The sequence below is a fragment of the Periplaneta americana genome, chromosome 16, assembly GCF_040183065.1.
Source record: "Periplaneta americana isolate PAMFEO1 chromosome 16, P.americana_PAMFEO1_priV1, whole genome shotgun sequence".
Taxonomy (NCBI): Eukaryota; Metazoa; Arthropoda; class Insecta; order Blattodea; family Blattidae; genus Periplaneta; species Periplaneta americana.
The window spans coordinates 144,236,111-144,261,193 of NC_091132.1; the positions used below are offsets into that span (position 1 = coordinate 144,236,111).

Below are 25,083 nucleotides of genomic sequence, written 5' to 3' on the forward strand. Positions count from 1 at the left end.
CTCTGCTCTCGAAAAGAAACAAGTTGTCAAGGCGGCATCACTGGAGAAACCGCTGCTACGAAGGGTAGCCTGTGACCGTTCCGCTCACGTCGCACAACTGCCCGTCCCCCCGCTCTCTTCTGTTTCCATCGTGCAGTGTAGGCGGGTGAGTTGCCGCTCTCGTGATCGGTTTCTTGGAAGGCGCGAAGCAACAATATGCTTAGTACGCTAGCTCATTAATGTGATTGTGTTCTTGCAGTGCAGTATTTTAAATTTGTGATTTGTTCGAGTGTCTAAGAGTTATATTAATTGTGAATTATTAAGTTTTTAATTTCCCAATTAAGTGATATTGTGAAAAATATGGCAGAACAAGTTTCTGGAGAGGTTTGTGTTGAAAATGACTGTGTAATAGAAGGTTTATTAAAAGTGCCTTTTAACCGTCGTACATACAAAGAGGAAGTTGAAATTGTGAAAATAGAAAGACCAACTCCTGAGTTAAATTTGTCCATGGACGTAAAAGAAAAACAGCGTGACTACACACGCCATTTCACTTCAACATCATATGGTAAGTGGAATTGGTTGTGTGGTAGTTCTAAACTGTCTAAACTATTTTGCTGGCCATGTTTGTTATTTAGCCGCGAAACTAATGTGTGGTCAAAAGAGGGTTTTCTAATATCAACTCCCTTCGAACGGCAGTCCTAAAACACGACAAATCAAAAGCTCATATTTATAGTAGCATGAACTTTGCAAACTTTGGGAAGACAAGAATTGATTTACAGCTAGATAAGCAAAAAGCTCTACATATCAACCAACACAATGCTCCTGTGGAAAAAAAATAGGGAGATTTTACTGCATCTTATTAACGCAGTCTGCTTTCTAGGAAAACAAGAATTGGCTTTTCGGGATTATAATGAGAGTGTGGAATCAGGCAATAGAGGAAATTATATTGAATATTTAAGTTCCTTAAGTGAATTTGATCATTTACTGGCAAATCATCTTGAGAGTTCAACAGTATTTCGTGGTACTTCTCCCGCAATTCAGAATGACTTAATATTTGCTATACGTGGGGTTATGATAAAGAACATAAAACCTTTTGTGGCCATTGTTGTTGATGAAACAAGTGACTGCTCTAATCAGAATCAATTGTCCACTGTTTTAAGATACGTCGACAGTACTGCCAATGTTCAAGAACGGTTTATAGGATTCACAAATGTCAGTTCGGGCAAAACTGCTGCTGCTTTGTTTCAGCATGTGGAAGGTATTATAGCAGAATACAATGTCGGCAATAAGTTAATTGCACAGACATACGATGGTGCTTCAGTTATGGCGGGAAATATTAATGGCTTAAAAACAAAAGTTCAAGAAAAGTATCCTCAAGTACTATTTGTCCATTGTTACAGCCATGTTCTCAATTTAGTTTTGCAACAAACTACTTTATCCATTCCAGAATGCCGCATTTTTTTAAAAACACTGTCGGGTTTAGCTGCATTTTTCTCATCATCTCCTAAAAGATCAGAAAAACTCAAGGAATTTATGAAAAAGAAACTCCCAAAAGTAGCACCAACTAGATGGAATTTTACATCTCGGCTTGTAAATACAGTAAAGGAATACAGAGAACAACTGACTGCTTTCTTTGAAAATATCATTTGTAATGACTCTGAAGAAAACTGGGATGATGATGTAATTGTGCAGGCTCAAGGATATTTGTATTTTTTCACACAGTTTCAGAATATATTTCTTCTTGAAGTCTATGCTAGAGTGTTCGCACATACAGATGTGCTCTACAATATTCTTCAGACAAAAAGTCTAGACATAGCATACTGCTTGCAAGAGGTATCAAAGTTAAAACATACTATATCCGAGTTCAGACGTAGTGGGTTTCCGTCCATATGGAGTAATATGGAAAATGAAAATTCTTCAGACAATACAATGGAACCACCATTAAAGCGAAGAAAAGGAGACGATGAATTGAAATACAGGCAGCTGTACTACAGCATACTAGATCGTATGCACATGGAAATTACTGACAGATTTTCTGATTATGGAAAGCTTCAGTTCACACATCTTCTAGATTCTCAACAATTTTCTGCTTATAGAGAAAACTTCCCGAATGAGGCACTAAACAAATTATTTCAGTCCTATAATAGTCACTTTGATCAAGTACGTTTGAAAAATGAATTAAGTGTAATATATTCAGCAGAAGTCTTTGATTTTTCGAACAAACCTATCCATGAAATATTATCTGCCATATATGAAAACCAGCTGAACCAAGTTATTCCTGAAGTCCTTAAATTGGCAACATTAATTGTGACAATACCAGCTACGTCAGCATCGGTAGAAAGAACATTTTCTGCGTTGAAGAGAATAAAATCCTACTGTAGATCAACTCATACACAAGAACGTTTATACGGCTTGGCACTGATGTCCATTGAAAAGTCATTTCTACAGAAACTTCGCAAGCGGCCCAACTGTAATTTCAGTGACGAAGTCATCAAAGTATTTTCGTCCCAATCAAAACGTCTGGAATTCATATATAAATAGGTAAGGAATTTTATTATAGGGTTTTTTAAATATATTTTACCGTAGATTTTTGCTAATTTTTTCGGCGATGTATGATATGGAGGGGGAAAGGAACTGGCAACCCTACTCCATTATCTCCTGGCCTACTTGACTCATAAGTAGTGGCTTCTTGGTATCATTTGTGAGGTTCAGACTTTTCTTCGGAAAACTGACTAAACAACAGTTCTATAATATTGTATTTAATATTTAAAAATTAATTGCAAGTCTGTTATTTTAACATTATGTAGACAAATATCGCATAATAAAATAAAAATATTACCTTAAGTCCAAAACATTGATTATTATTGATTGAGCTGTAGTGACACCAAACGCGAGTACTAATGTTAGGAGATACAGCGCGAATTCGTAAGGTTTAATGAAAACAATTAATAGCAGGGGGGTTTAACTCAAATGATAGATGTTGGATGCTCATAGATGTTCCATAGTTTGTCGCATGTGGTCAGGACAGCGTTGGCTGTATTTCGATCACAGAGTTTGTAAAATTAGCAGTACAAAACTCTTTGGTTTCGAAAGTTCTTTGGTTTTAAGTTTTGCCAATATGACAGTTTTAAACGGATATTATTAATATCCATTATTTACAGAATGTGTCAGTTTTATAATATTCGGATTATTATTACTATTACTATATAGCTAATTTGCATTTTCATTCGAGGACAAAGTAGCCATATTAGTATAATGTGTATGACCTATTAACCTCATTTGTTCAGTTGATCGATTGTTGGATGTTGGCATTCCTATTCTGTTTAAATCTTGTATAAATTATGGAATGGACGAACATGGCTGCTTAAGGAAGAAATTTGAACAGATCGAGTTAATTGAGAAGTTACTGGTGCTTTCCTGCAACAAGAAATAATTCGCAACGTTAAAGGTAAGAAAGAAATATGTTTGAGATTACATCTACACGGTTCAACTTTTCTTTCAACTTCACACATTCAAGCAATGCCTGCAAGATTGGTATTTAATAATAACGGAAGTGCACACAATGTGCAGGATAATATATTATTTTAGCAGCAGCGAATGCTGCAGAACTTGGTCAGTGCAACTATAATCGGTTTTTACACTCCATCACATGGTATTTTGGTATTTTAATATTAATATGGCGTACCTTGTAGATAGAAACTCTTAATGTATCTTAATTCAACATGCGCTTTAAACTTGATTCTTTCAATATTCTTCCCAGACTGCGTGCGTACGAGCATGAAAAACTGAACCGTGTAGATGCAGCTTGAGTGCACCGTCATGTTTTCTAATTTAAAGTGAATTCTTCCGTCATATCTTAAACGTTTATTAAACTGAGATCTGTAATTGTTTTCAGGGATAAACTTCAGAACGCGATTACCTTCCTTCTACCACTACCACATGATGAACTGACTTCTGTGTTGAATTACAACAGTGTATTAGGCCTAACTGCAATTACGCCAAGAGCTTTAAAGGTAAGCTAACAGAGTTAATATACACTTTGGGTATGAACGAACATCTTATTTTTGTATATAGCTAAGTTAAGTTGGTCAGACATCTTAAAATTCGTGGGACAGAATCTGATACGACTAAATATGTTGTTCCCGGTGTAATTCTTTACAGTTGCATTACCAAAGGATGGCGGGGTACCTTAGCTTGGTAACGCAATAGTAAAGAAGTGTTGTTCCCGAAAAGATATATTTTAGAAATTTGACTTTACAGTTAACAGTAGTACCTTTACTGGAATAATTTTAATAAAATAAAAAGAGTTAAATTGCCGGAGATATTTATTATTTTTATAGACCCGTGGATAGAATTCTTCCAGGAATATTTCACAAACGTTGATTATACTGCAATCCTTCAATTGTTCTATGAAATGTAGTGTTATTAATGCATTATATGATACTAGGCTACTGCCGGTTTGTTTCAGTTAATAGAAAGACAAATGGCGGAGTTTTACACTGTGAATGTGCTGCAGTGTACTGTCAGAAATCGGATAGTAATGAGAAGACCTGGTTATTCCTGTTTCCTGCGCCAAGTAATGCAGCACAGCTTAAAAGGTAAGCAATGGCATTGGCATAAGCTCAATGCAAAGATATCCTTATATATCATCAGTAAATAGTCAGGGTTGGTAAACTGTAGTGATTTTTAAATTTAAGTGAGAATTATTTGTCAAATTCATATTTGTTTATTAAAATGAGTTTTTGCCTTCTTTTGTAATTCATTTAAACTTAATTTGTGCATTAGTTCCTACATAATTGTGTATTTTGTTGATGTGTTATTTTACGTAATTAACAACATTGCTTCAAAAATAATTTACTTTGTTTACACATAGGCCTCATTATTAATACATGAAGAGTTACAGCACTAATAACCTGCACTTAATGATAATAATAATTAGCTTAGACTTAGGCAAGATATTATGCTCAGTTTGTTATTCATTAGAAAAGAATTCAACTATTTAGGGAGATTAATATTTACAAATAAATTTATCAGAAGAGCTTAGCATTGTGTTGTTTTCAGAATAAATACATAGTCCATTTGGCATTGTGCAACTTTTACTTTGAATATTGTTATGAGCTACAACTATTCATTTCAATCCTCAGCATCATACTGTGCTTTAATTAGGTGGTGATTCCGAAAGTAGGCTCTACTTGACTACCTGTACCATGTCGTTCTGTTGCTCCTTAATTAGGAGTTGGGAAAAGACATATGAGAAGCAAACTTTCAAAACCTGTCCATTTCTTCAGAAAATGCTTGAATTATATGTCTGTAATAAACAAAGACCTTTCTGTGGTGAAATTTTATATGAATTCATAGGAAGAAAAATATATTGCACCATAGAAACTATTTTGTTCATTGCAGAGATGCAAGTTTGCTACTCATATATATTGCTAATAGTTTTAAGAAGCAGCAGAACAGTCATATGTAAAAACGTTTATATATATATATATATATATATATATATATATATATATATATATATATATATATATTTCAGGAAGTTAATTTCTCATCTTAATCATGTTAGATGCATATAATTTTAATCTGTGATTTAAGTAGTAACAATTACTTGATGTAAATAAAATGAAAATTATTTTATTTACATCATGATTAAATCATTAATTTAAATTAATACCAACCCTGGTTTGTGTATTTTTTTTTTAGATAATAATAGAATTTTGATTGTAACAGGTACCACATGTGGGCAGCTGTGGCAGAAAATCCTCATCATTACAGAAGGGCCTATATATGTGCAAGCCATTTTCGCAGTAATCAGTATAACGGTGACTTCAGATATAACTTACTAAGAGGGGCCATTCCATCAAGGGATGCTTGGTATCCCACTCAAGAACTACGACCCACTTCATCACCAGCCTACTTACATTAACCTTTTTCACCACCTAACATAATTGCTTCATTCATTGCACTTCACTGTGGCATCAATTTGAACCTGTATTCTCTTTCATTGAGTGATTCATTCATTGTCTTTATCTTTTAACAAAATTGTGTTTAATTTTGTTGACAAGTGTATGGTAATGGACTTCATTTATTATTGTTATTATTATTATTATTATTATTATTAAAGGTAAAAGGTAAAGGTATCCCCATAACATGCTAAGAAGGCATTTGGGGGGCATGGAGGTAGAGCCCCATGCTTTCCATGACCTCGGTACTAGAGTGAATTATTATTATTATTATTATTATTATTATTATTATTATTATCATTGTTATCTCATTTCGTTTAATGTGTTGATTTCTTCAGTTAATTGAAGGAAAATAAGGGGAATTCATTCATTCATCTGAAAAAAAAAAGTAGAGTACTTGACTTCTACATTATGAGCAATATAATTTTTGTAATATATAGGGCAATGATAAATCTAACGATCTTTAAGACCCTAAGTTAACATTACATAGTAATATAAATACAAATAATAATTACTAGTACAATGAGCATTTCAGTTGTGTCATCTATAGGGCATAGAAGAGAGTCCAGTGGCAGTGATACGAATCTGCAGCTTCTGCAACTGGTGAGATTTGGGTGCATTATTTAGAATGTTTAGAGAGTAAATATGTTGTTGTTTTCTAATGTCAGGCGTTTGACAATAAAGTCATTTGACCTCTTGCACTCCAATATTTTTCAAAGATATTATCATGACCAGAGTAAATATGTTGATGTTTTCTAATGCCAGGCATTTGACAATAAAGTCATTTGACCTCTTGCACTCCAGTATTTTTCAAAATTATTGTCATGGTCAGCCACTGAAGCACAGATTTTGAGGTGTTCCGAATCCATTTCTTGGTTTGAGTAGCACAATGGACAGTTAGGAGACTGATATATTCCAATTCTATGCAGCAAAATAGTCCCCCAATCGGATTTCTGGGCGGGACTACTTTAATGGTACAGAAGCAACTAAATTTTTTATAATGGAATGCTTGTATAACATCAGCTAAGAAGAGAGTAAATATGGTACAATATTTTGTCTCTTCTCACTTTATATATCTCTTGGATATGGAACAACAAGTTTTGACGCAGAAATCATTGTAATAAGTGAAAGTCTCAGGAATCTTCTATGCCACATCAATAAATTTAAGAATGCAGTTATATTGTCAGACTCCAAAGCAGCTATTCTATCAATAGTCTCTAAATACATACTTTCATCTCAAACAGCAGAAATAATTAAAATTCTCTCTCAATTAATATCACTCAATAAAAGAATTGTATTCCAGTGGATACCATCCCATTGTGGAATCCTGGGAAACGAGAATGTGGATGCTTTAGCAAAGAAGGGCAGCACTGATACTTACAGACCTGTTACTAAATCTACGTATTACTCTGTGAAAAGATTTATTAAATCTACATACTTAGACTTCAACAAACAAAATTTGATAACACAAATCTCAAGGGAAAAAATGGAACTCTCTGCATCATAATCCACAGTTAATTCCCGATTTACCACGAAAATCGTCTGTAGCTGCATTTAGATTGGCAACAGGCCATGACTGTCTGGCCAAACAAACACCTGCATAGAACTGGAATATATCAGTCCCCTAACTACCCACTGTGCAACTCAAACCAAGAAATGGATTCGGAACACCTCAAAATCTGTACTTCAGTGGCTGGCCATGATAATATCTTTGAAAAATATTGGAGTGCAAGAGGTCAAATGACTTTGTCAAACCCCTGGCATTAGAATACAACAACAACATATTTTGAGCAATGGGGCCACAACCAAATCAAACACTCAGTATCAAAGCTCAAAATTAGGAAATGTTGCGAAGTATAGACTTATCTCTAATAAATTGTATTGCACTTTTTCTAATATGTTCAGTGTTTTGAATCAACTATACATCAGAGAATGAAAAATAAATTTTTTTTACTTGTATTTCTTAATGGTGTTTTTATTAAAAGTCTAAGTTAATTTTATGTCTGTTGTAGACAAATAGTTTTCTTTGTATTCTTTATCAGTGGTGTTTATTGATTACTTAGATTTTTAATATCCATATATTAAAACTAATGGCAGTTACTTTTAAAAATAGATGTTCAGCTCTGACGGTGTAAAACAAATAAAGTGGTGTTTTATAAATGTTTATGAACGTGCGTTGTACTGTGTCACAGCAAAACATCTTATGACTATTTTCAAGCTAATGTTTGACATAAAAAAATTAAGAGCGAATGATAATTATATAACTGACTAATAATAACTTCGAAGTCAATATTCCAAAGTCAATCTTTGTTTTTATCTTCCAATACATGATACATAACATTATTTAAAAATAGTGCTTAAGGTGTTTTGGAGAGAAGTATCCTATCCTATTCGCATCCTGTATCTCAATTACATATTTGATCTAGAAGATGCAAAAACTTTTATTAGTCAAATTTGATAAATTAATTTAATAAAAGGGTTGAATGACGATGTTAAAAGAGGGAGTGTGTTAATGGTTTTCAGTTTCATGTCCAACCATTATATTTATATTCACATGTTAAAACAAAAATGTGATATAAATATTGTGGTTAAACATGTTATTTAAACTGATAAACCATTACACACTCCTTTGGCGATATGAAAAATACCAGTATGTGTTGGTATAATAGGTATCTGCAGTACCGATCGTGCTCTAAAGTTGGCATAACGGATACCTGTAATACCGATCGGGCCGTGTAACAAGGGATGTAGTGCCGCATTCTGCCGCTATGTGTAACGAGATGTAGTTCCGATGTTTTGCCGCCAAGTGTCTCGACGTCGCGTCAATAGCGTGTCAAAGGTAATGCATTGAGTTGGGAGTCTTTCTATTTATTTGTCTATGATTAATAGGCCCATTTATGTTTATTGAAACAACTCTTCTGTACTAGTTAATACAAAAGTTCCTAGAGTATTTCATAGGAATAAAATATGAATGAGATTAGTTTTGACAAAAAATTGCTATTAAATATAGGCTTATATGTTTGCTTTTAAGAATGAAACCTTTCCTAAACCAAGAAAATTATTAACTTTGAACTATTAAACCTTAGTAAGATGTTAAATGACGCAAAGTTCATATAGGTAGGTTCTCTAGAAATATATTTCTGTACTAAGCAATGCTATGATATTCTGAAGGACTGATCCGGAGCTGCGTTCGGGCTTGGGTTGGATCCCCCTTTGGACTTTGGTTTCTTCGGAGGTTTTCCCCAGCCGTGGGACTGAAGCCGGATGGTCTATGGCGAGTCCTTGGCATCAACCCCTTTGATTTGATTACCTGGTTGGGTTTTTCCGAGGTTTCCCCCACCGAAAAGGCAAATGCCGGGTAATATTTTGGCGAATCCTCGGACCTCATCTCATCTCACTACATCTCGCCAAAATGTAAAAAAATTGTACAAAATTGTAAAAATTGTAGAAAATTACTAAATTGTAAAACTATAAAAATTTGTAAAAATTGTAATTGTAATATTGTAAAATGTTGACATGTTCCACATCTTAAAGCTTCATTGCTCATGTAAGATCTATGGAATAAAATAAATGAATGAATGAATGAATGAATGAATGAATGATAAAAGTCAACAAAGATGCGAATATGAAATAATTCCTTATAGACAGGCCGTATGTAGGCTAGAAATTTTCTCTTAAGATATGTTAAAGATGTGAATAACTTACCACTTTCATTAAATTCAAATTGGATTGCATCTCACATTGCCCTTTTTCCTTACTTGTAATCCTCTAGAATAAATAGTATAAAACTGGATATTTCCTTACAATTTCTCACAGAACACTATCAAAAATTTCGCGGCGGCAGCGAAGAAAATCGCGCAGGCGGCGAATCTAAATTTCAACGCTGCAGATTCGCAGCCGTCCGGCGATACTTTCGCATCGATGTGGGCACACTCATATACCGTAATGTACACTGAGACAGTGGCAACTCTGCGAAGCGAAACATTCGCCACCGCTGCGAATATTTCGCGTCGGTGTGGGGAGGCCTTAAGTGTAGTGCCTGGAATGAGTGATGATGATGATGATGATGATGATGATGATGAAACCTAGTGGTTTCACGTAGCCTACTCCTGTCGAATAGCACCAAGGCTTAACGTCCCCATCCGACGGACAAATCACTATTAACAGTGACATAAATGCCTTCTCTTTATATGCACTGCTGAGAGATTTGGGATTTAACCCAGGCATTCTGACCCCGCTGGGAATCGAACCCGTGTCGGCTAGTTTGGAGGCAGACACGCTACCACAGAGCTAACTCGGCTTACCATCTAAAGTTTACATATACATTTGGTGTAATAGCTCGTGCCGAAGCCCAATAATGATATTTGAGATAAGTGTGGTATATTTGAAATTGTTAAATAAGTAATTTCAAACTGTTAGGTTGGCTATGTGGAACAAACTGAAGTGTTATGGCGGCGGCGTTCGGTGGCGTTGTAGTGTTTGTTGTGTTAGAGATTAAATGTTATTCTTAAATACTATAAGTGCTTGATAACTTTTATTGTATAATTTATGCAATGTACTTTGGTGGACATTGCGAATCGATAAAGAAATTTGGAAATTTAATTTCTTATTAAAGTCTATTCAGCAATGGAAGGTTTTAAACAAAACAGAGCTGGTACATCTAAAGACAAATTTAAGAAGCATTTTCATGTGAAAAGGCAATATACCTCGTCATGTATGACGGATAGACTTATAATACCAAGAGTGAAACAGGTAAACTATCTTTTTGTAGATCTCTTTCTTACGTTACGTTTTAGAAATTTTCGTTTGCTCTTAACATATCCAGTCCATAATCAGCATGTGATAGGCCTAATTTTATTTTACTGCAAACAAACGCTTTCATTGTTTTGCCATGTAAGTGGCTGAAGATTAATTTTTAGAGTAACCATCGAGACTAAAAATATGTGGGCTGTTTCTTTCGTGCAGTACATGGAAGATCACAACCATTCTGGCGCTGGAATTATTGATGTGGATGAAATGGTAGATGATCTTCGTGCAAGATATCCAGAATATGGTAGAAGGAAACGAGGTCCATTTAAACAAGGAGTTTGTAATGGTTAGTATTACTAGATTGTCTACTTTATTAGGTAGGCCTATTAATATGTCTAATAGTTACATAGCCTGTAGTGTAAATCGTTGAACTCTGGGCTAAAGGTGAGCGAACTGTTCAGCATTAGTGACCTTGTCATGTCGAGCCTCGAACCAAATAATGAAGATCAGTAAAGATGGGGAACAAGTGTACAATACCAGAGCCGCCCCCTTTTCAAATATGCCAGTTGTCTTCTGGGATTGGGAAACTAAAGGGATGGGGAATAAAAACACCTCTCCTTTTCCTCTTACTTACCCTTTTCCTTTCTTTTTCTCTTCATCCTTCTCACTTTCTCCTACTTCCTGCCATCTTCATTGTACTTTTATATGAACACATAGGCCTATACATTTAATTTTACTTACCGTATTGGAATCACCGGGAATCAATCCAGGAATCTTTGGCTTAACATTTTCTCATCTTAACCATGAGACCACAACATCGTTGAAATTGCCTTAGATATCGTATTTCATTGAAAAAGGAAATGACCACCCACCACATCTCTCGGTTTAGTTGCCTCCTGATTGATGTCTTTTTGGTTTTACTTATAAGGTTCGATCTTTTTCGGACAGTTGACTAAACATAAACAAGAATATATTTCAACTTATCAATATTCAATCAATTCATGTAGGTTAATACGGAAATTATTTCAGTGTAAAGGTAATTCTCCAGAGAAACTACACCAAAGAAGGCATAATTTTGTTTTGTTTCACTGACTTCTGTGAGATATATATGGTGATAAACACGGGTTTTAATTTGTTACAGATGTAACATCGATAGATTCAGGGCGCAACACTAGAGTAACTGACCATTTCCCCAGAAATTCATTGCATATGCATGTTATGATAGTAATTAATAAAAGTTCGGTGGGGAGTTATAATAGTACATTAGAATGTAAAGGTAAATATGTCAGACGATTTTTATGTTGAAACTATTTGGGGCTGCAAATTAAAACCACTCTGTACATCTCAGAGAAGCCAGTGAAGCAAAAGAAAATTGTGTCTCCTTTGTTGTAGTTTTTCTGGAAAAGTAGTTTTACGAACGATATCCATGTAGGTTATTTGTGTTATTACTTCAAAACTTCATATTGACATTTCAACAGTACGAGTGAAGACAGTCAGTAAGATGTAAGGTGAGTATTAAAATGACATATTGCTTTACCTGCAAGGACGATACCCATTTCATATACGATAAGATGTGGGGCTTAAGCCTCCCATAACCCGCCATTATACTTTGTGTCTTAATACTTGTTCAACCTGTAAAATAATATCAATTTTCATATACGATACTACGAGGGGTGGGCGCACTTCCATGCAGGGGCAGTGGCATTTCTCTAAGGTTAGAGCCCAGTTTAGGTGTGTGTGTATTAATCGAAAAAAATGTCTGTAATTCCCTAGAAGACTGGCAAAAACCAACATGGCTGACGAAAACTACCAAAAACGTTCTGCCAACTATGAAGTTCAGATGTCACCAAACATCACAAAATCAAAGATGAAAAATCAAATACATATTCATATTTTAAAAGAAGAACAAGCCTTCCAAAAAAAATGAAAATATATTTAATTTTTCACCTTTGATTTTTTTTTTTTTTTTTTTTTTTTTTTTTTTTTGGCGTTTGGTGGCATTCAAACTTCATAGTTGGCAGTACTTTTCTGGCAGTTTTGGTCCGCAATTTACTCGCAAAAATCACTAAAACACAAAACGAAACATAATAATTTATCACCTTATCAAATAAAATTCAATTCTCATTGACGTCTTTGACAACCACTTCACTTTCAGTACATGACACTGGTTTTAAGGCAATCTAAACTTAACCATGTAGGCAACACTTTGTTGTACAGTCAACTTTGCTTAAATAAACCATTTGTTTACACAAAATGAAATTATTTTCGAACACTTATTACACCTTAACTTATACAGAAAATTCAGTAAATAATTCCTTTAAACCACAGAAAAACAGTTATCTCCTCAACATTCAACACACTTCTTATTCACCAGTGAAAGAACTAAACCAAAATCGACACAAAATAGATAAATTTCAGAACACAGATTCCTTCCCTTCCCTCTTACTTCAAAATTCCACCCTTGTGCACACAAAACAAATTATTGGCACTGAAAAATGCCTTTTCATAAGCATGATGATGCGCATTCGACAAATGCAGACAAATCTACAATATAACACCACTCGCGTCAAAAACCAAGAACAATGACAATGTCATTATCCATTCAAAATTAACGAAAATTCTAGAACAAATGGCAACTATAACAAATCAAATGGAAAGAAAATCACAAAAATCATAGAATGACAAACTTTCAATAGCTTTAGCCATCAGACACGACATAACACCACTCAAGTCAAAAAACCAAGAACAACTGACAACGTCATTATCCATTCAAAATTAATGAGAATTCTATAACAAATGGCAACTATAACCAATCAAATTAAAAGAAAATCATGGCGACACCTAGTATAAAAAACCTAGAACTAACATATAAAAGATCACTAACATTTAACTCTGAAATAAAAAAGTTGGTAATACTTACTGCATTCAACCAAGTGAAATTACCAAAATGTTATACCGGTATAAACATGAGTCCTATTCTCAATATTTTCGATTAATATACACACACCTAAACTGGGCTCTAACCTTAGAGGAAATGCCACTTCCCCTGTACGAAAGCACGTCCCAAGGGGCCTCCCCTGTAGTCCCTCATTATACTTTCGTCATAATCCATCTATATTATGGCTGAACCATCAAAAACGACGTAATGCATAAAAAGCGTAGATACTAGTAACAGTGTTAACAGTAATGCCTGCGAGATATAAGATTAGTGAGTAGTCTAGAAGTGGCGTAGCCTGTATGAAAAACAAGTGGCTTCTACAGAATTACCATCCGATCTGGTATAGTGCATATAAATGAAAGATGGGCATGCAGTACATTCAAAATAATTATCCCTTGACCAAATACTATGTCTAAATATTGTTGTAAAATTATCAAATGAAAATGAGTATTACAGTATGTTTGACCAGCGAATGAAGACGAGTATTTTCCGTGGACCAAAAATTGTACTTTGTCTTGAAAAAAAGAAAAAGAAAGAAAACCGAGCAAATGAAAGGTAAGAATTTTCCCTGAAATTATTACTTCACAGACTTCTCTGTGTATAGTTGGAATTGATTTCTCACAATGTTATGGCACTGTGTTTTGCTCTTTATATGTATTCTAGAGTCATTCTGTAATTTTATTGAAAATACATAGTTGATGATTGATTTTGATTGCTTCTGGATATAAACAAACATGACTTTCTAGGTAATTATTTAGATTATATGCTAGTATGGTAATGAGATTAGGCTAGATTTAGTTCTGTGTATGTACAGGTAGCCTAAATGGACGTGAAGTGACCCCCTTAACATTTATGTATCTGTAAATTTAATTTTTCACTAACCACAGGTTGGTCATATTGAACAATATGCAGTTCGAAGATGCACTACTGATAATAGCTTCTGGTTGAATTGTCCTTGATGCTTTAGTTCCTGTATTTGCCATTACACGAGGTTTGAGGGTTCATATCCAGGCAAGAGCCATGGGTTTTTTTTTTTAGTACGATAAAAATTCTTAGCATTGCTGTTTTTAGAAGTGAAGCTTGGATGTCAACGTCATAGACTTGCAGTACAAAAAATAATCCTATCTCAGAATGAGAGGACTCTAGGAAAAATTTGTCCATTGTTTCTATCTAGCTATTATTCTCGTTTACCATCCATCGTATGGTTAGGAGTATGTAATGAATTCCACCTTACTGTTGCTAATAAGTCATAAGCTCATAACTCTCTCTATAATACTGATTGTTTTTGTTCATTTATATTCACAATGAATTTGAATTCCTTAGTGCCATTTATTTGTCTTCTATCGAATTTGCTATTCATTTGTTTCCAGTATTTGAGTTCATTGTTTTGATTCATACAGTAGAGAAATAGATAAGAGAGTAAAACATGACTGAAACCTGTGTCGAATCCATCAAATCCTTGTCAAGGTGATTACAATGTAGTAGTTTTGTAGACTCTGTGAGATGTACAATAAGAATGTAGTGTAACAATTACAAGAAAAGAAGAGAGAAGATACTGTAGTAGGAAAAGAGGAAAATCTGGAAGAAGGGATAGGTAGGTAGGAAAGGTAAAAGCAAATAAATACCAGAAAAGAAGGTAGAGATAAAAGTAAGAGGTATTATTTTGCATTTCTCGTGATATTCATTTGATTATGTAATGTATGATGACACTTCCTCACCCCTAAATTTCAGTTTTCGAAACATTTCTTGTCGGCCATATTGACCTACATAAAGTATCTGTACATAATTATCAATTTTTGTGTCATATGCAATGAAACTGCTGTCGGAGAGGATAATTTCAAGTCACACCATAAACTTGTCATCACATGCTGTACTTGTGAGATTTGGTGTTAACCTTAGGAAATAAGTTGGCTGATCCCTGACTAAACGACATTTCATAAAGTTGAGAGGATGCAAAGGCATTTCTTTCTCCTTCTACTTTCCCTGAGTCCGTCAGTGACAGAACAGTAGCTGTTACCTCTTATACCTGCACCCACTAAGCTATACACACAAAGAAAATAAAATATTAAATAAAGTACATTAGTGAATATAAAATACGAGGAGTGTTCTTAAAGTAAGTTCCAAAAGGGTGTAGTAAGTAAACGGGAAGATATTTACAAACCATTTTTGTTGCATTGTATTCCCCATACTTCAATTACTTCTCAACATAATCTCCATCATTATTGAGGCATTTATCGAGTCGTAGCACAAGTCTTTCTATCCCCTCATTGTAGAATTCGCCCGCCTGCGATGCGAACCACTCCTGCACTGCTGTTTTCACTTCATCGTCGCCATCAAAACGTTGGCCACCGAGGAACTTCTTGAGGTGCAAGAAGAGATGAAAGTCACTCGGAGCCAAATCCGGGCTGTAGGGGGGATGATCAATTTGTTCCCAGCCAAATTACGAGATGAGATTTTGGGTGTCACGAGCTGTGTGTGGCCAAGCGTTATCATGAAGCAACACAACTCCATCGGTCAGAATCCCATGTCTCTTGTTCTGAATTGCGCGACGGAGCTTCTTCAAGATCTGACAATAGGTTTCTCTATTAATGGTTTCACCCCAAGGCAAGAATTCGATGAGTAGGACTCCTTTTCTGTCCCAAAAAACAGTGCACATGATCTTGCGTGTTGACATGGTTTGTTTGAATTTCGTTTTCCTTGGCGATGTAGTGTGCCTCCATTCCATGGACTGCTGCTTCGATTCAGGTGTCATGTGAGACACCCAAGTCTCGTCACCTGTCATGATATGGTCAAGAAACTCATCGCCTTGCTCACTGTAACGTGTGAGTAAGCTCAATGCACTGGAAACTCATTTGGTTTTGTGTTCCTTGGTGAGCATCTTGGGTACCCATCGTGAGCACAATTTTCGATATCGTAATCGATCTGTCACAATTTTGTAGAGAACACTCCGCGACATTTGTGGAAAATTCAAGGAAAGCGAAGAAATTGTGAACCTCCTGTACTCATGAATTTTTTCAACGACAGCATGCGCCAAATCGTCATTGATCAAAGATGTCCGACCGGTACACTGCTCGTCATGCACAGAGACTCGGCCCTCGTTGAACTTCCTAACCCATCTCCTGACCATTCCATCACTAATGGCATCATCACCATACACCTAACAAAGTTGACGATGAATGTCAGCTGGTTTGATGTTTCTCACATTCAAGAAATGGATAACAGACCGCATCTCACAGTCAGCAGGGTGCTCGATCACTTTAAACAGTTCATCTGATCACAACTAACCACACACACGGACTGAAGCTCTGAAACTGCATGCACAGCTTGCCTGAGGACTGAAGAAGAAAACATGCATGTGCAAAATAACGATTGCAGTGATGAGATGGCTATAATTGAAAACAGAACTTACTTTAAGAACATGCCTCGTACAGTGACACAGATGTTTAAGGCCGGTTGCACACAGAATCAGATGCGGCGCGACGCGACATTTTGTCTTGTGGTACTTGTCTCCCATTCATTTCTTATGATGTGGTGCACACAGAATCAGACGCGACAGTCGCGAGCAGACACAAGGAGACAACATTGAATGACTGCTAGAAGTTCGTCGCGAGGAGACTGTCTGATAGCTGCAGTGTACTGCGCATGCGTTAATAGTGGCTATGATTGCACGCTTTCATTATCTACAAAAAATATTAGTGTTGTGTAGTGCACATTATTCATAATGGAGCTCGATGTGGATAAATTAGTTGATTTAGTACAGGAAAGATACATTCTGTACAATCTTTGAAACAATATCACGAGAATAATGTAAAGGTAAAGGTATCCCCGTAACATGCCATGAAGGCACTTGGGGGGCATGGAGGTAGAGCCCCATGCTTTCCATGACCTCGGCACTAGAATGAGGTGGTGTGGTCGGCACCACGCTCTGACCGCCTTTTACCCCCGGGAAAGACCCGGTACTCAATTTTATAGGAGGCTGAGTGAACCTCGGGGCCGTTTTGAAAGTTTGACAACGAGAAAAAATCTTGTCACCACCCGGGATCGAACCCCGGACCTTCCAGTCCGTAGCCAGCTGCTCTACCAACTGAGCTACCCGGCCGCCTCACGAGAATAATGTGGTTTCTGAAAATATGTGAAAAATTGCAAATGAGATGAAAACACCAGGTGAATAATAATTTATAATAATAAACTGCGTAACAAATGTTAACTTTTTTTTGCGCTAGGCATGTGATATATGTTTTCTATATAATTTGAGCCTCCTGAATACGAATATGACAATAAAAACAGTTGTTGGTTACGGTTTTTGAGAAATTTTGGAATTTAAATCTATTCAAAATATTGTTTTATATAATGACAATAAGGCTAAATATTCACTGTTCAGAAGATTACAGCTTTCTTTTTCTGCATTTTCTTTTACACTGGGCATCGGGTACATCACGAGCTGAAGTCCAACAATAGTCTGCTAGCATATTGGTACTCCATTGTCCTTGGTATCTTTTTTCCATAGTTGAAATTTCTTGATGGAAGCGCTCATCATGTTCATCACTGAAATCGCACAATTCTCGGGAAAAAAAGTCAATATGTGAGTGAAGGAAGTGAATTTTCGGGGAAATTTTACAACCCCTAGTTTAATACGCCAGCAGTAAATTTTTCACTAGTTCTGCATAGTTCTCACTTCTACAGTTATCCAGAAAATTAATTCAACCTCCTTGAATGCAATCCAGATGGCTGTCTCTTTTCCTTCCAGCAAAGATTCGAAGTGATTGTCCTTCATTATTTCTCTAATTTGTGGTCCATTGAGAACTCCCTCTTTTATTTTTGAATCACTAATAGCAGGAAATGTTAAGGTATGCGCGCTGGTCCGAGTCCTCATGGGGGAAGAAATTTTCTCATGAAATTTTGACCAGTGTATGGGACCGGTGCCCACCTAGCATCGTGATGCACTTGGGGAGCTACGATTGGTAGCGAAAGCCGGTTGCGAAAGCCAGATATAACGACTGGGGGGGGATCATCGTGCTAACCACACGATACCTCCATTCTAGTTGGATGATCGTCCACCTCTGTTTTGGCATGTGGACGTGAGGCCAGCAGCCGGCTGGTCGGTCTGGGCTCTTCATGGGGTGTAGCGCCATGGATTATTAATAGCAGGAAATTTTTCCTGGATATTTTTAAATGCTTCAGTTTTATAATTTATCCCTTTAACAAAATTCTTCATTAACCCTAATTTATCGTGTAAAAGGGGTAAAATTACTTCGCTTTGAGGAACAAGGGGTTGATGTATAGTATTTTTCTTCCTTGGCTCTAGTGATTGTCGTTTTTTTTATAATGCTTATCTCGAGCGCGAGTCCACACCTGTGGAGTAACAGTCAGCTCGTCTGGCCGCGAAACCAGCTGGCCCGGGTTCGAATCCCCATCGGGGCAAGTTACCTGGTTGAGGTTTTTTTTTTCGGGGTTTTCCCTCAACCCAATACGAGCAAATGCTGGGTAACTTTCGGTGCTGGACCCCGGACTCATTTCACCGGCATTATCACCTTCTTTTCATTCAGATGCTAAATAATCTAGATGTTGAAAAAGCGTCGTAAAATAACCCAATAAAATAAAATAAAAATAAAATATCTCGAGCGCGACTGTCCAATTCGTACAGAAAGCAGCAAAATTTTGTGTAGCCTAATTGCATTCCAAAAAGCAATGCTGCAACCTACAGATCCGCACATATAAACCATTCGTACTTTGAATATTATCATTAAAGCACACTTTAAAGAAATACACGTCTTACACAGAATACTAACACCACAGAAATATCCTGGTAAACTGAAGCGTTTTCATACGGCGAACCTGTTTCTTCCCCTCCAAATGGAACCGAAAAGAGCAATAAAACAATTTCTGCTTCTGGAAGTGGTTTTGACATGGTGATATATTGCAAAATATAAACTACAGTAATGTAATTAAAGCTCACCGTGAAAGAAATACACGTCTCAAGTAAAATCAGGTAAACTCAAGTAAATTTATATCGCGAACCTGTTTCACTCCCTCGAAATAGACTCGTAGAAGGGTAATAAAATAATTTCTCTTTCTACAAGTGCTTCTAACATGATGCTCTACTTATACTAATATTGTTTTCACATAATGGGTCTTCACATTTGTAAAACAAAATAGTTACACACGAAATACGGTGATTTTTTAAATAAAATGCATAGAAAATTAATTATATTGTGCATCTGGAAAACCCGAAGTGATGGAATATTTTGCTTGTTATTTTTTAATTCAGGAGGTCGAAATTAGTAAGAATTTGTTAGTTTTATGTCTGGCGCAAAATGACTGTTGACCAGTGTAATTTGTAGTAAGCCTAATTCTCTGCTCTATACTATCACTCATTATTGATTTAATATACTATTTTTCTTTATTGAGAGTCGTGAAGTAGTCATAAACATAAAAAATGACGTTTGTGCAGTACATTTTAATTTTAAGACTCTTTCAATCGTATAGATTTTTAGGAGCTTGCGTCCTTAGGAAATAATAAGCAAGTACAATAGAATTTTTCATATAGACAGTCCTCTATTATTGACGCCATTTTCTAGCCTAGGCCAGTTTTCCAAACCCACACAGCCAGCAAATCAGTTGTCACGAGGCGTTGTAAAGCAAAATGTAGCGTCGCGCCGCGCCATGTCGTGTCGCGTCTGATTCTGTGTGCACCCGGCCTAACAATTATATGTTTGAGGTATATTTTAGTGTCGTCCTTACATTATTTTCAATTAATAATTAATGAAATTAAGGAATGTGAGTTTTGTATTAAAAAGTCAGTGCAGATTATGGTTGAACCCGTGCACTGCAAATCTTGTCACTATATGCCTGAGCTCATAGTTCGTTCGCATCCAGCCTTTGTATAACATCGCATCTCTGGTGTAGAAGTCACTCCAAACGTCTTCTCCCATGCGTGTTCTATCTTGTATTACTCACTTGTCGCCATTGTTTGGGTAGCATGTACCTCAGCCGGATATCCTCTAGGAGAAAGGTCTCTTGTGCCAGTATATAGACCAATCTGGAGAGGGTATATTTTGAGTACACCCATTACTCTTTTTAAATATGTGGCTTTCAGCCTCTCCATGGCTTTAAGTCTGTCTGTCAGATATTCCCATATGATCTCGATACCGTATGTGAGCATAGGCCTCGGAACAATTTTTCCTTGAAATTATTCAAACCTGCATTACCAGGAAGCCACTACGTGAAAGCCAGATTTGCATAATATATTCGTTACTGGAGGTACGTTAACAGGAAGCCACAATATAAGTTACACAGAATTTGTGTGCACTCAAAGTTTGGTTCTGGCACCTTGTCAGCCCATTTCAGTTGTGTGGATATAAAGGAAGAATTGTGACGTTGCGTGTATAATTTCTGGGGTAGCTCAGTTGGCAGAGCATTCGTGTGCTAAGCGAAGGATCCTGGGATCGATACCTGGCCCCGGAACAATTTTTCCTTTAAAAAAGAAATTAATTTCTTAAAAACCTTAAATAAAAAATACTTTTTCATTTAAAAAGTTTCATGTGGAAAAGAGGAAAATTTAGGAGAGAAGATAGGTAGGGAAAGTAAAAGAAAATAAAAGTCAGAAAAGAAGGTAGAGACAAAAGTAAGAGGTAATATTTTGCATTTCTCGTGATATTCATTTGATTACATAATCTATGACGACATTTCATTACTCCTAAATTGCAGTTTTCGAAAAATTTCCTGTCAGCCATATTGACCTTACATAATTATAAATTTTTACATCATATGCAACGAAATTAATGTCGAGGAGGATAATTTTAAGTCATATCATAAACAGATCATCATATGCTGTACCTTGAGATTTGGCGTTTACTTCAGGAAATAAGTTTGGCTAATCTGTGGCTAATATATTGCTTGCGTAACACAAGTTGATGATGATTATGATGATGATGATGAGGAGGAGGAGGAGAACAACGACAATGGCAAAGAAGAAATTAATTAAAACACATTAAGAAAGAATTTTTTAATATAAACAGTCTCATGTATGAATTGTCTTAAGGGGTTACATACAATACATATTCCACCCTTAACAAGGTGTAATATATTCTATAAATTTTATTCCTCTATATCCTTAAGCTTTATTTTGATAAAATGTTACGTGCTTATAGCCTGAAAAATTCCTCTTGATGTAAAAAATATGTGCCTAAGAAGTTTTTGAAATTGTGAATTTTTAAATTTTTCATTTGCGATTTGTACCAAACTGCTATTTAAAAATTTGTCTCCCAAGATTTTTCATATTTTATAGTAATTCTTTTTTTGCCTTAAGATAACATTCAAATCAACAAGACCAAGCTCAGTGGTTAGAATATCTGTATTGCAAGAGGAAGAAAACACTTTTTTTTTCTTCATATATTTAAATTTTTTTAGAAAGCTTTTTTTTTTTTTTTTTTTTTTGTTTTTAATTTATTTTACAGCTAGATATAATATTCACATACAGTATGTTGATCTTACTAAGAAAAAGGGCCATACAATATATCTAAAAGAATTATTGAAGACATGATTTAAACTGATTTGAAAAATGTGGTTTTGTGAAAATAAACGATTGCTGGCTGGTATTGTGTTTGCATGGGAGGACATTTTAATGCATAACTTGCTCAATTTTATAGATATCGTGAAATTTATTTCACAGGTATATAGCTAAAAGTTCTTATTAAATTAATATATGAAAAATGAAAATCAATTTTTTGTTCTTACCTCTTATTCAATTTTAAAGTTTTAACTGCCTAATTCTGAACTTATTATTCTTCTCTGTTTTCAGCTTTTGATATTGTATATAAATCTTTCGGAATGTCATCAGATGTCAGTGACTGGGGTGTAACATCAGATATGAGTGATCTCTCATCAGCATCAGATAAAGATGCAGACTTGGACGAAGCGGTAAGTTATTCTGAATGAGAAATATGAAAGCTTCAGTTTAATGGCAATATGAAAATACATTGTGTATGAGTGTTTAGCTATATACAGAATGTTCGAGCTCTAACCGATAACCATAGTTTGGAGGAAATTGTAAATGTTGGGGAGTATAGTCTCTTTATTCTGAAATTTGATGTAATATTATAGTTATTGTATTTTAGGGGTGTGATTTTATGGTGATTATTTTACCCTGATTTCGATGATTACAATGATTTAATTTCGGTAAATATTTCGTAAAAAAGTAGCAATTTCACACCCTAAGGAAGCTTAAAAAATAATAAAATAATATTAAAAAATATATATTACGGAAACAATCCCTTTAAAACTAATAGAAAATTGTTTGCATAATTAATTAAATTCATGATTAAATTTCATTCAACTGTGAGGGGGTGATGGCATTGCCTTCTTTATCTTCCAAAGGCAGTTGTTGCGGGAAAGAAAAATGACTTGTCTGCTTGCGGAAGTATCCCTGAAACTATGTGAACATTGTTGCCATATGCCACATGTATGTAATGCTGAATGTTGAATTATGTAGAAATATTCATGTAGCTATATTTTATAACTAAGAAAATTTTCACGTTTAATTTGGAAGAAAAAGTAGTTTTTTGTGCTAATCCTCCATAAAACCTGTTGCGGGAAAGAGAAATGACTTCTGCTTGCGGAATTATCCCTGAAACTATGCGTACATTGTTGCCAGATGCCACACGTATGTAATGCTGAATGTTGAATTATGTAGAAATATTCATGTAGCTATATTTTATAACTAAGAAAATTTTCACGTTTAATTTGGAAGAAAGAGTAATTTTTTGTGCTAATCCTCCATAAAACCTGTTTTTTTTTTGTTGAAAATATCGTGTTTATGGAGTAATTTGGTGGATATCTATCAATTTTGCGAATATTTGCGAATGTATTTCACTTAATTTTGAACTTCCATTAAGGGATATGCATTTTCCAAGTGTAAAATTAAGTCTTTAACACATTTCGCGTATATCGTTAATACCAAAAAATCACACCCCTATATATTAGGCTTAATTTAAAAAAAAAAAAAAGGAAATATCGTATTGTCCTTTCTGACATACTTATGGAAATTCTCGTCTGAAAAATTCTTAAGTTAAGTGAGAAATTTTACTCAAATATCCAGACTTCCTTGTATTTCAATCCTTAATTTATTATGGTCTATTTCTTCAGAGAAGAGAGAAGCTAGTGTTCATGTTGGAATTGAATATTATTTTCTACTTCTCTGTGAAATTGTTTCTCAAATTTAATTTAACCCTCCAGCTTATACCTACCTACCTAGAGGTCCATGGTTCTATACTATTCTACCACTGTGGTCTGTGACAGTATGGCAGTATAATCCTTTTAGAGAAAGTAGATGTACAGAAATTAATATGAAAACCGCAATACAATAGCATCATATTGAAATATTAAAGTTACAAATTGTATGTTAGATAAAAGTGTACAGAGTGTGAAAGATATAACTGGAGATTTTTAAAATGCAAATTGAATTTCGGAATTATAAAATCTCCTCATTCCTAATATTTGAAAGTGAAATGCAATTAATTTTTTTTCTTACAAAGCTCTTAAGGAGACATGTTGTTAATATTCTTCATTACAATCAGGGCTTGAAAAAAACACTTTGCTTGCCTGTGATGAGTGAAAAATTTTACTTGACAAGTGGCATTTTTTTTTTTTTTTAAGTTCAGATACGCTGACTAGTGAAATTTTTGCCTGACTTGTGAGCCACCGTAAAATTTTTAAAATCTTGGTTACAGTTCATCGAAAAGGGGGAGGAGTGTTGATGTTTACAGTATCAACCTAATATCTGATACATTTTTGCGATACCTCTCATTTACGGACATCGAAGAGACGTAACAATCTGTCCGCATCTGGGGGGTGTCCTTTATTGGGAGGGAGGCTCCCCAATCTAACAGTAAATTTACAATCTGCATTATGTATCCCTTTACGCTTTAAATGAAATGTATTACTGTAGTTTAATTCTAAATACAGTGTACTACAATAAATTCTTAGCAACTTTGAACTACAGTAGATAATACTGAAAAATAAAAATACAGTACTGTGCCATGCAATTTTATTTTGGGTCTACAGTTATGCAGTACTGTAATTTATAGTTTTCACTTAACCTTTACGTTCAGGTCCCATGTCTCTCGAAACAGAACAACTGATTGAAGTGAAGAGAATAATCCTACTAACCCTATCATGTGTTGAATACAATTTCACGATTGTGGAAACCTTGGACTCATCAGACAGGTTAAATTTTATGACTTTGTTTATTCACCTACTTCCAGCTAACAAGGGGTAGTCAGCTGGCCTAGTGGTAGCCTACAAGACCCTTATTGTCTTCTTTCATGTTACGGAATTTCTGTACAGTTCTCAAAACTAAATTTTCCATTTTTGTAACACATTAGGTCTTGAAATCCAAGTTCTCTCCGCAGTCAGGAGGTAAAGCAAGCTTTAGGACTGTTAAACATCTATCTG

The 25,083-nt window shown here is 35.2% G+C and overlaps 1 protein-coding gene and 1 long non-coding RNA gene across 6 annotated transcripts in view; both read left to right on the top strand.

Moving 5' to 3' along the window:
* The first annotated feature begins 3,282 nt into the window (after positions 1–3,282).
* Positions 3,283–6,469, top strand: LOC138691281 (uncharacterized). Of its 2 annotated transcripts, XR_011329793.1 has the most exons (4): positions 3,283–3,427; positions 3,875–3,992; positions 4,448–4,577; positions 5,713–6,469. It is a non-coding gene; the product is annotated as an uncharacterized lncRNA (long non-coding RNA). The 2 variants fall into 2 exon arrangements; XR_011329792.1 differs by lacking the exon at positions 5,713–6,469 and having other exon boundaries at positions 4,448–5,465.
* Positions 6,470–10,381: 3,912 nt separating this feature from the next.
* smid (nuclear valosin-containing protein-like smid) overlaps positions 10,382–25,083 on the top strand; it is a 122,807-nt gene continuing 108,105 nt past the window's right edge. For 3 of the 4 annotated variants that reach the window (XR_011329796.1, XR_011329797.1, XM_069813122.1), the window contains exons 1-3: positions 10,431–10,697; positions 10,911–11,040; positions 22,433–22,551. Coding sequence is in view for 1 of the 4 variants with exons in the window: in XM_069813122.1 (XP_069669223.1) it covers positions 10,572–10,697; positions 10,911–11,040; positions 22,433–22,551 (375 nt within the window). In the remaining 3 variants the exon portion in view is untranslated. Of the gene's footprint in view, positions 10,698–10,910; positions 11,041–22,432; positions 22,552–25,083 lie in introns of all 4 variants that reach the window. The other variant, XR_011329798.1, reaches the window with a different exon arrangement.